Source organism: Pygocentrus nattereri, chromosome 29 (assembly GCF_015220715.1).
Source record: "Pygocentrus nattereri isolate fPygNat1 chromosome 29, fPygNat1.pri, whole genome shotgun sequence".
In the NCBI taxonomy this organism is placed as follows: Eukaryota; Metazoa; Chordata; class Actinopteri; order Characiformes; family Serrasalmidae; genus Pygocentrus; species Pygocentrus nattereri.
In genome coordinates, this window is record NC_051239.1 from 20,254,028 (window position 1) to 20,266,329 (window position 12,302).

Genomic DNA, 12,302 nt, shown 5'->3' on the forward strand with positions numbered 1-12,302 from the left:
GCCGTCTTCTCCACAGCTACACATTCTATCAATCCCATAGTGTTGAGTTGTTTTCTCACAGCGGAAGAATGAAGAGAAACATCTGTGGATATTTCTCAAAACTGAAGCAAGAGTGAAGCTTGATTTTCTCCTATTTCTCACAGAAGAACACTTGTGCTATTTATCTGATGATCTGATGGTTCGTCGAGCACTATTTTCTTGTTTTTCCACTTCTTTATGCAAATAGTTTATCTTACACCTGATCTTCTCAGAAATATCCTGAAATATAAAACAAGCTGTATTTAAGAGTTTTGACTAGATATTAAATGATAAAGAGTGGTCTCTGACCTTTGCACACTCATGTTTTTTTGTTGGTTCTTATTTTCCCACCAATAACAAACACATCTGGCCCAATATCACTAAGAGAAGGAATCCATCATGCTCATCATCATCCTATTTTTATTTGCTTGTTTTCCTCTCTTTCCACACTCCTGACATCATGCTTTTGCCATGCTCCGTTTTCCACCGCGTGGGATGACCTCTCTGCACCACGCTGACTGCTGTTTATAGAAAGGATCCTCATCACTGCTTCGGTTTTGTCATCCGCCTGTCTGTTATAGCTATTAGCACAGCTGTCAGTACGGCCCACTCAGACTCACTGAGGCATGCCTGAGGGTGGCAGGGAAAAGAGATTAAGCGAACAACTGCACGTGATCACTCAGCCTTGTGAAGTAAAGGAAGGCAAGGAGCCATTCAAGCAAACGCTCCTGTGTTCCACATTAGGACAGCAAGTCAGTTGATTGAAATCACAGGTGAATGCTGACCTGCTGTGAGCATGCGTGTGTGGCGCCACTATAAAAAGCTTCAGCCGTTCCGCCAAACAGCTGCCAAATATCTGGCAGAGGCCGAAACAAAAACAGCCACAAAATTTCTAGACTTCTAAGTGGGACATCACCTTTAATGAGATATCATGGTGTGAAAAAAATGCTGTTTCTCCTTAATCTTTGATTGAAGTGTAGTGATTTCTGTCCACCTCTAAACGCAGTCTGATGTTTGCTTGCATCAGCATTCTCCAGCTGGCGAGGAAAATTATACTAATCAATAATATCTTGGCATCACCCCATCACCCTGACCATTCATCGAACAAAAACACCCATCATCATCTCCACTCCGTGCTGTATGAACATATATCTGAAAAGACAACCTTGTTTCTTCTTCGCTCTTTAATAATAATAATAATAATAATAATAATAATTTTTATTTATATAGCACTTTTCAAGCCAGTGGAAGCTCAAAGTGTTTTCCAGACAGGTGATAAAACAGTTATTCAAGAAATCATTAGCATTTATAATGCAGTTGTATGCTTACATTTAAATTTCTCACTCATATGCAACGTTGAGCTCAAAATAAAAATTATAATTTAATATTGCAATTTTAGTTTGCCCGTTGGTGGTGCTACTAGTAACATTACTCTATTAACATTACACATAAACATTACACAAAGACTCAGATACTTTATAAGTAGCTTTATTTGAATTAAAAAACGTTTCCTAACATGATTATGCAATAATTATGTAATATAATAAGTATAATTAATAAGTGTAATTTATCTTATATGCATTTTTACTCTCTAATGATGGGTTTAAATTGTATTTTGAAAGAGAACACTAAGCTAAAAAGAGGGAAGAATTCAAATATAAATAGGGGAAACAGAAACTCTTCTCTGAATGACATATTCTCTCCTACTGTGCTCATCATGTGTCAAAATGGTGTACAGACTGAGGTGGTACAGATATCTGGTAGCGCTGTTTTGTGATTTCCTGCCGCGCTGCAGCACTGAGAGGCTGACAGGAAGGTCAGCTGGTGAAAGAACATATTTCAGAAACTACAGAAAGTAAACATCAACATATTGGAGTGCTTCATTTTATGAAAAAATGTTGCTTTTATTTATAATTGTGCAGTCCTTGGTGGTCTAGTGGCTGGGATTCGGTGCTCTCACCACTGTGGGCCGGGTTCGATTCCCGGTCAGGGAAGTCATCTGTATGGGCAGTCGTGGGCTGGAGGTTAGGGATCCAGCCTCGTGACCGGAAGGTCGCCGGTTCGATCCCCAGAGCCGACAGCACATGACTGAGGTGTCCTTGAGCAAGACACCAACTGATCCCCGGGCGCTGCAGATTGTGCTGCCCACCGCTCCGGGCACATGTGCTCACTGCCCCCTAGTGCGTGTGTGTGCTCACTAGTGTGTATGTGGTGGTTCACGTCACGGATGGGTTAAATGCGGAGGTAAAATGTCCCCTTTGTGGGACTAATAAGGGTCTCTTAATCATAATTGTCCTTTGGCTTTTCTGTAAGGCTGATGGATGCTGCTGATGTCAGCCCACTTCTCACGATCCAATCAAATCCTTAAGTATAAAATCATGTCCCACTCACAATTCAACCCTCCCATTCCATTTGGGAATACATCCTGTTAAGGAAGATAAAGGGGTTCTGATTTCTAATTCACATTGACTTTAAGATGCAAAAAGTCATTCTGACTGGTTTGACGTGAAATGCTCTTTCTAGAGAAGGTACTCAGTACTGTACACAGCAGAGGAGATAGGAACCAGATGTTCCTATCAGACACTACTTTTTTTTTTATTTTTTAATAAGAGGTGCTTGCAGGGTGCTGTACGGCAAAATATTTCCCCAAGTAAACTTTGACTGTTTTCCTTTTATCAACACTACATAGACCAACATAGACATGTAGGTTCATTGGTTAATAAAACGGCTATATTTGCATAGTAGATACTGCAATTCCTGGTTCCTGTCACTGTTATTGTGAAGAGTTAAGTTTCTCTGCAATGAATAATTTCAAAACCACTAAATGACTGTTTACATTTCAACAACTGAACCATGCAGAACTGATTTAACACTAACTTTTCTGCAGCTGCAATTAAGCTAATAAATCTCAGATTCCTTATAAAAACATTTGAGAGTTCAGAGCCCAGCCTGCATGTTTTCTGCCCTGCCTAAGCACCTGTCTAGCAAGTACTCATTACTGTAGTAATACCACACATGGCTGATCCAACACATAACTGTAAACGTCAGGCCCGATTTAGTAAAACTCACTGAACTGAAAGACTGCTGCATTGGGTCAGGCCCAAAGGAAATATACCACCAAACAGAGAATACAGAAGGCAGTTCAAATGGCCAAATCAAAACGAATTAAAGGCTGATTGGGTGACTAAAAAGGAATAGCAAAAGACAGTGTCCAAACATGTTGATTTGAGTGGCCAAAGCGCATTGCTTGTAATGAGCAGAGTGCCAAAAAGACAAGACAGCATACAAATAAAGGTTTTCACTATAAACTTCCACCGGAGTTTTTGAAAATGCATTTTATAACATTGCTCTATGTTGTGTTACTGAAATACTTTAAAATACGATTTTCAATGGAAAACAAAAATACAAACAAAAACTACTGTAGCGTTCTGCTACTGGCTGGTGCATGAGGTGTGGTTATGTAGATAAACACACGCAAGGAGCTTATGGTGGTGCACAGCCTCCAACAAAGGGAAAACGTTGTTATTTGTTAGTTACAGCTATGTGTATGGCTTTTGTGTGTATAGGGGGTCACTGTCAGAATGAACAGTACGGCTACTGGTGACCACCCCCATGGTTTCAATGGTTTGTCCCTTTCTGCTGAAGTTGCTTTTGCAGTAGATCATTGCTATCCCTGTATTTCTTCTTCTGCCAACACTACACTAAGTTTGTATATAGGTGTATTCCCTTGTGGGCCAAACGAGACGTCGTGATAGGACCTTTGGCCTGTGCACCACGCTTTGGATAGTTCTAGTCAAAGACACAAGATAAGATGAAAAAGGGAAAACATTGTCTCACCTTTGCTATTTTGATGAAGTGACCTAATATTTCGGCTCGGATCTTCAGAGTCTGCGCTGTCAATATCTCTCTCACTGCCCAGAAACTGACCTGAAAACGGGTATAACACAAATTAAATGACAAATTAAACATCATATTGCAGTTGCCAACATGGTTCAGAGTCCCCATCCAATTTAAAGTCACACATTGCATATGTGCTGCAGTGTATAATTCTACGATGTGCTCGAGATTACATGGTTAGAGTGTTGTTGGCCCCATTATCAGGAAATCATGAGTCTGATGACTGGTGATGCCATGGCTGAGAGTCCAAGACGGCAAGGTTGGAAGGATGGCCCTCCCTCTTTCTTCAACACTAGCCAATGCATATGTCTGATGCAACAGAACTGACAGCTCTTTTAAGCATGTTGAAGCATGTTGTTCAGTGCCACTGTGTTAGTGGCTGCTTGAAAGGATGCGGTGGTTCGCTTCACACGTCTCAGAGGAAGCACATGCCAGCCTTCATCCTCCCAGCTGGAGACTAAATAAAAAGGTCAGCATTACCAACATTCTCAATGGAAATTTCTCATTTTCACCTTAAACCAAAGGGCAAATTCTTTCCTCCAGTATCGAGGCTCAAGACATTGATTTTACATCTACACTGATGGCATACAAACACTATACTGGCATAAATGGTTCTGTATGATACTTTGTTTTGTAATGGCCATTAGCTTGGTTCAATATTACAGCTGTGAGTTTAGACACCTTGGATACTGCAGCTCTTACTGTGGTGAAGAGACTCTTTCAGACCTGTACACCTAACCCATGGCTAAAAGGGAAGTACCAAAGCCATCAATGCATACCTGCCTAATTTAAAACATTTAATGCACTATTTATTGTGCTGTAACTGTCCTTAAACGCGTAAAAACATTAAAAAAACAAAACTTTTATCCCCTCAACCATGTGGCGTAGCAGCAGGGCTAATGAGCTCATTTGTATGCACATTCCACATACATTGCCCAAGCCAAATTACTGACAAACAGTTTACTCTGTGATTGCAAATTTTAGACCTGTTGAACTCTGGTAAACAACCGTTGTGAACAAAAGTCACTGTGGTTGAGGGTTTGCACGCAGTTCTAAAATCAATCATGCTTTTTTCTAGAGTTTATAAGCAATGCTGATCATCTCAGCAAACATGAAAATGAGGCACAAATGACATTCCAGCAACGGTTTGTTTCAATGAACTTCAATGAACCCCTATTTCCAAAAGCAATGGGAGTTTCCTATCTGGCTATGCAGGGGGTTACTTGTCCGGAAAGGCATGTCAAGGGAATCCTTGCCTTCAGTAAGCGAAATGCATGCTTGGTTGGATTGAGGTCAGGTAATATTTGGCCGCTGCAGATTATTCCATTTCTCTGCTTTAAAAAAGTCCATCAGAACCGTTAAATGCCATCCAGTGAGTTTTGAAGCATGTGGCTGAATCTGAGCAGATAATAAAGCCCTGCTTTTGTCCCCAGTCACATCATCAACAAATACAAGTGAACCACTCCTACTGACAGCAATACATGCTCACGTTGTAACACTAGCTCCGCTACATTTGACAGGTCATGAGCAGTTTCTTCCTTTCTCCACATTCTTCTCTTCCCATCATTCTTGTTGATATTTCTTTTGTCTAGGAGACAAAAGTACTGTAGAGGTTTTTTTTAAGTGCTTACTAGTGGTTTATGTCTTGTGGCTATATTTATTATGGAGAAGTTTTCTTATGATTGTTGACTTGGGTACAGATATGCCTTCCTCCTTTAAGGTCTTCTAGATCTGGCCAACAGTTGTGAAGGGGGTTTCTTCACTAGGGTGTCAATTCTTCTGTCATCCACTACAGCTGTTTCCCATGGTCTTGTGGGTCTTTTGGTGTTTTGGAGCTCATAAATGTTTCTTGCCTTTTCATTTGGCAACCCTGACTATTTTGTCTCTCTCTTTATGATGGATTTGTTTGATTTTTCAGTCAAAATGATGGCTTGTTTCAGTAGCAGTAGCAGCAGATTCCAAATGCAAATGCTACTCTTGAATGTGACTCTAGGTATATTATCTGCTTCCTTGTTAGTAAAAACAATGAAAGAACAACACACACCTAGCTATGGAGCAGCTGAGCAGTCAACTTATTTTATTTAAACTCCAACAAGGTGTACTAGACAGCTACAATAACCATCACTGACACCAAAATATTTATTATATATAGGTACACTATGCATTTAATTGTACTTGATAATGAGACCAACCAGAATTAAATTGAGCAAGTAAAAATGTAAATCCTTACATAAGGATGCAGTCTAGAGATCTTCACCACAATGAGAAAGCAGCAGTGTTGTAGCTCCAGGGCCTCTGCTTATACTAGCCAGTTCATTTCAGGAACAAGAAGCATTAGATTTTTTTTTTAATCAACATGCAAAGAGGTCTCACAAATTCATCAGTAGAAGTTGCAGCAGTCCTACAAAAAAAATAATAAATAAGTACAGTAAATCTAGTTTACAGCTTAAAGGATGAAATATATAGCGTCCTCTGTCATGATCGCAATCTTTCATACACAAGTCTGAGTCTGCAAAAATAATAAACCCTGAAGGAAATGTTAGCAGACCAAAAGGAAAACACCACAGACCATCTAGGCTAAAAGAAGGTACTGATGGTTATTTCAGCAGCTGCTTGACAGAGAAAGGACAGCCATAATTTCACCACAAACCTTCCTATTATTAATGTGCTTGTAAACAATTTGCAAGTGTCCTCCCAGGTGAGATCTCCAATAAAACATCAGATGAAACATGTTATAAACATACAAAAGTAACAACTGTTGACTTTGTTTCCTTTACACTTTTTTAACAAATGAAATAATGAAAACATTTCTTTGCCCAAGATGAGTCATTCCCAAGAAGCCCAGTTTAATTAGCATCATTTTGAATTATTAGACGTCACCCTAAACCAGTGGATTAGAAAAACAGAAAGGCCAGGTGTCATTTTACATCTATAATGACTTCTCATTTTAATATCCCATGACATTTTAGTAAATAGTGATCATGAATGATCATTCTGCCTTTTTTCATTTGACATTTATGAGCAAGTCAAACAAGAGCCACGACAAAAGAGGTGCTTTTACAGTAATGGTAAAAAATGACGTAATTGGAAATCAGCTACAAATTAAAACGGGACTGTTAAGCACACATATCTCAATCCTAGCCTAAGAAAACAAAACAAGACATTATGACTTATTCAGTCAAGCATATGTCCATTTAGCAAGTTAAATGAAGCAGTTTAAAACAGTCATCTGGGCCATTTGGTTGTTATTTATCTATTAAAGGCACTTGCTAATCTTGTAGGGCTCTGGCAAGTGAGCATGTGGAAAACATATTTCCTTTGTCGTGGTCTAGTAAACCTATGTCTGGACTTACACCATCATTAGTTTTGACAATGTATGCAAATAAATCTCCAACAGACTCTGAAAGTATTCACTGAACAGCTTATTAAGCGGCCAAAGCAATATTGCAAAGCAATAAAGGCCATAATCACCTGCACTCGCATTATTACTCAATTGCTGGGTTTAAAAATGATCCAACTAGTAATGCCGAATATCTCTACCTGGCAATGTTTGAGCTAATAGTTGTCAACTAATTATGTACAAATGACTTTAGCTTGATAACTTCCCAAACTACAGAAATAACATAGCATATTTTTAAACAGACAGAAGAGGCGATAAGACAATTTCTAGCCATTAAAAATTATTATTCAATAAAAAAATCACTACTAAACTCGTTCCATAACTTCTCCCTGCCTTCCTGATGAGGAAACAGACATGCAGTGACACAGAGATCGTCCTGGAGCTGCACTAGGCCAAAGGTCAGTGGAAGATTGCAATATAAAAGATAATCACCCAGATTGCAAAAAAAATCGATCAGATAAAGTCAGCTTGTCAGCCCATAGAGTTGAATGATTCTTCTACTGGGAAAAAAAAAACTGGTCCAGAACTAATTAAGTCTAGCAGGTATAAGCCACTGATTCCCCACGATTCCAAAAAAGACTTACCAAGCATGCAGGCTACTATTACATTAATAAACAGTTGTGTATATAAGTTTAAAGTTTAAGTGCTCTTAGTCTAATTATCTTGTTGATTTTCTAAGTGAAAATAAGGACACCTCCTCTATAGAGAACAAACGTCTGCATATTTTACTTTCACAATTATGTCCTATATTTAACATTGGACTTTAACCTTTTATTCCAACTGTTAATCACAGCAAATAAATATAAACTGTGAACTAAAATTTAACTGAAAATGACATATTGCTCCCTGTACAGGATGTGTTACCTTATTTTAACTTAGAAAATCAATAAAACTTGAATTTTACCATTTCAAACTGGGCTTATTCAAGACAAAGGTGAGATTTAATACCACACTATACCAGAGAGAAGCTTTAGCTGTTCTAACCTGGTTGAACCTCCGAGTGAAGGCAACTACATTAGGTGCAAGGCTGTGCTTCTCCTTCTTGTTCCATCCACAGCTGGCCAGCTCCTGGAAAGAATTTGAGCCACAGAAACAAACAATGAGTCCAATTTCTTAAAGCAGGGATTAAAATAATGTGCTTGAGGAAAAAGATAATCAATATTCAGATCAATAAACATAAGTTGGACAACTCTGCATTATTGACTTCCGGTAATAATTTTGCTCTTAATAAGTACGCCATCATTATATAGACTGTTCTATACGCTATACACTAGTAGTCCTCAGGGCCAATCAGGAAGTCCACATTGTTCCTCTTTCCCTATGTGTTCCAAATTGGGTTTGGGCTAAAAATGTGGCCTGTTTAAGGACCAGTCTGAGAACTGCTGCTGTACGACAGCATGCATGTAAACCATAGTAACAGCTGAAGCATTATGCAATCCTCTTAATCATAAATGGGCAGTACTAAGTACAAGTCAAAAGTAAATGTGCACAGTTTCCTTCCTCCCGTACCAAAAATCGGATGATCAGACACTAGAAGTTCTCAAAACCCATGGAAATTCCAGGCATTAATACTTCTCTCTGTCCACTTGTGATTAGATCACACAAGCTGGATTTCAAAACAAAGTATGAGCAGGGCCTAGATACTTATTTACAACATTCAACAACATTACATTGAGGAATAAGGCATAATGATGATTTATGATTTATGTTGTCATAATGGCATATTTTTCATGATAAACCCATCAGGAAATAAACAAACAAATAAATAACAACTATAACAAATGAAGAGTTTATATGCAACATTACCTTTACACCCCAAAAATCATCTAACCAAATGGAAAAAAACGTAATTTCAGTATTCAGTACCTCAGACATGATGGTTCCACATCTCTGTGTCATATATGGACAATAATAAGGACTTATTCCTATAGTTAATGCTATGTACTTTCACAAGATAGAATATGCACATATTGGAATTCCTTCACACAAACCTATAAAGGCCTCAGCTGAGGGTACATAGTTCAGCGAAACATTTTCATTTTACTGTGAAACGTCCCATCAAAAAAAATTCTATGATGTCCCAACTTTATGAGATATTTTATGGTTCAAAGCTCCATGATAGATTTTCCAGGTTCACATAACGTATAGTGACTCTGTATATTTTTACAGGAGGCTTTCAGGCTGTGTAGTGAAAAAGGCAGCTGGAAATATTTAGAAGTGTTTAAGTCGTGGTTTTGGAAGCTGAAGTTTCCATGTGGGTAAGCAGCAGACTCTTTTGGATATTGTTCCTCACTACCAAAAATATTCTCTTTTTTGCAAAGTCACCATTTTAGGCCACACAAGTTGATTCAGTACTTGCTGCTTTAACTCGAGGGAAGGGATGCATGTCTTTTACCCCTCCTATCATCTAAAATTCACAACTCTAATTTAACTGATCATCTTCAAACGGAAGTAAACATAGAATTCACTCCAGACTAAATCAGCAATAAGTGTTTGTTATATCATTTTCGAGCTTGATGTTCCTTTAATACTTCATACTGCCTGTATTTCAATTTAAGTCCATCAATGGCAACTTTGAATAGTTTAGGCGGAATGATTATGCATGATAAAGTTTTCTAAAACTTTTTTATTGCATGTTTTATTTCATTTCCCTGCATGGTTTGCACGATCTCCATGGCATCCTGATAGGAAATTACAATCTGAGTGTCCAAAATTAGCCCTTCATGGAAAAAGCGGCGACAAAGCCACATCTAAAGCCGATTTACTGTCTGATGCATTCATAAAGTCAAAGGCTTCTTTTATGAAATGGTGAGGATATTAAGTGGGACTGAAACTGTGGCTTTGTTCTCTTGTTAAAAGCAATGCACTTACTGTTTCCTATGGCCCTGACCTTTCCTGATCTCTGCCTTTAGCTTAATGACGTTTCTATGATGTTGGAATGAATACAGCTCTATGACATAACTGTTATTTATAGCAATAACCATGGTTGTATTAGACTTTGCCACCAATGTCAGTAATAGACTGACAGTTTGTTTCATCAGTCATGTGCAGGAAACAGGCTGGAGAAACAAAATCTTTATCAAATCTTTATACTGTTCTCAGGTCACTCGATCTGTTTACTGGAAAACACTTAGCAGTAGTAAATGTATTCTGCTTTTAAAAGCAATTCACAAGGCAACATCGCTTTTTTACAAGCTGCTTTTAAATGCTGTTTTTAAATGTTAAGGATATCACTGCATTTTTTAGGGCTACATTCACATTACAAACCTCATGTCTCAATTCAGATGTTTTGCTGGATTCTGATCTTTCTAACTTGATGGTGGATATTTGTGTAGGTATGTGACTCTATTCTGTCATTAATGTGAACAAACCTGTGGCCTGAGATGACCGGCGTGTGCAAATCCTTAAAAATAACATTACATGAATAAATTACGTGTCATGAACAACAAACTAAACATCAGAACAACCTTCATCATAGAGATAATTTGGTCTGAAAAAAAAAAACCGATGTGTCACATTAAGGCAAAAAAAAAAAAAAAATCTGATTTGTGCCACTTAAGTCTGGTAATGTGAATGTAGCCTATATGACCCCTTAGTAAACATAGTATTCACTTGAATCTTGCCATACTGAAATACTAACACTCTCCAATCAGAGCCAGATATTTAAAGAGTTAAATGCCTGTAAACGCTACTAGAAGCTCACAGGAAGCTATTACATGAAATGGTTACGAATAGGCAGCCTGATGCCTGAAACACTGTCAAACATCGTTGTTTCTGAGGTACGGCTGAAAAAATATTTTTTAAAAGTCATTCGTGGTGTAAAGACATATGCAATGTGTAGTAAGGCAAAATACTCCAAATCTCAGAAGACACATAAAGGTATAATGGTGGTTTTGGATAGACATTGGAACCCCTGGCTCCCATCACCACTACATGATAAAACATAAGGCTACATGATAATTACATAAACCTTTCATGACAACTGACATTAACCTACAAAAACATTTATAAAGCCTCATTCCAGGACATAACACCTACAGTAGGTCCAGTGACATAATTTAGCCCCCTCGTTTCATGACTCTGCCCCTGATTGTCTCCACCTGTTTTCCACCTGTCCCTCGTTTTCCCGGTGTATTTAAGCCCAATGTTTGCTGGTCTTTGTTGGTTGTTCTGGTGTTGGTTGTTATCTGCTGTGTTCTGTTTGTTCTGTTGGATTCTGGTGTCTGTCATGTCTGCCCCCCGATCTCTAACAAATCTCGCTTATCTCAGCACGCACGTCCGCCTCCTCGCTCCCCGTTACAGTCGTGCACTCTTCCACAATTTAATTGAGATCTTACACATCACCTCTTTGTTTTTGTTTTGAGAAAATTCACTCATTCCACCAGACTCTTGGAAAACTGAGCAAGTTTTACAAATTTACAAATACACTACAGTACACTGTAAAGGTTTTCCCAGGCATAGTTGCAGTTGCTAGACTATGAATTACCAATTGGGTGATCCAATTTGCTACAATTCAACCCTGCGGCAGATCAGTGCTGCACCTCTAGTTATAGATATTTAATATATTTATATATTTAGTTGAAAAGAGTACAAACACAACTATATATATATCTAAATATTTTAGATATGTAATGCTAGCAACACACTCTAAAAACTTGTACAGGGGCATGTTTTCCACTGCGTTGCATCGTCTTTCAGTAACACTTTCTATGAATGTCAGGTTTGTAACCATCTATAAATACATTCATAACATCTTATAATGCATTCATAAGGCATCATAAACATAATATTTATATAAATATATAAATTTATGTATTATTATATATACATATATACTTACATATATATATATATATATATATATATATATATATATATATATAAATATTTATAAAAATGCATTAAATGTTATAGCCATGCTTATGCATTATGAATTGCTAACATAATGCATTATAAGTACTGTTCATAAATTATAAGAGCTCATAAG

The 12,302-nt window shown here is 37.9% G+C and overlaps 1 protein-coding gene across 2 annotated transcripts in view; it reads right to left on the bottom strand.

Moving 5' to 3' along the window:
* The window catches only part of ralgps1 (Ral GEF with PH domain and SH3 binding motif 1), a 154,771-nt gene that overhangs the window by 114,263 nt on the left and 28,206 nt on the right, over positions 1-12,302 (bottom strand). For both annotated transcript variants that reach the window (XM_017684597.2, XM_017684598.2), the window contains exons 5-6: positions 8,300-8,383; positions 3,856-3,945 (exon numbers count right to left, since the gene is read on the bottom strand). In XM_017684597.2, the coding sequence (XP_017540086.1) occupies positions 3,856-3,945; positions 8,300-8,383 (174 nt within the window). The remainder of the gene's footprint in view (positions 1-3,855; positions 3,946-8,299; positions 8,384-12,302) is intronic.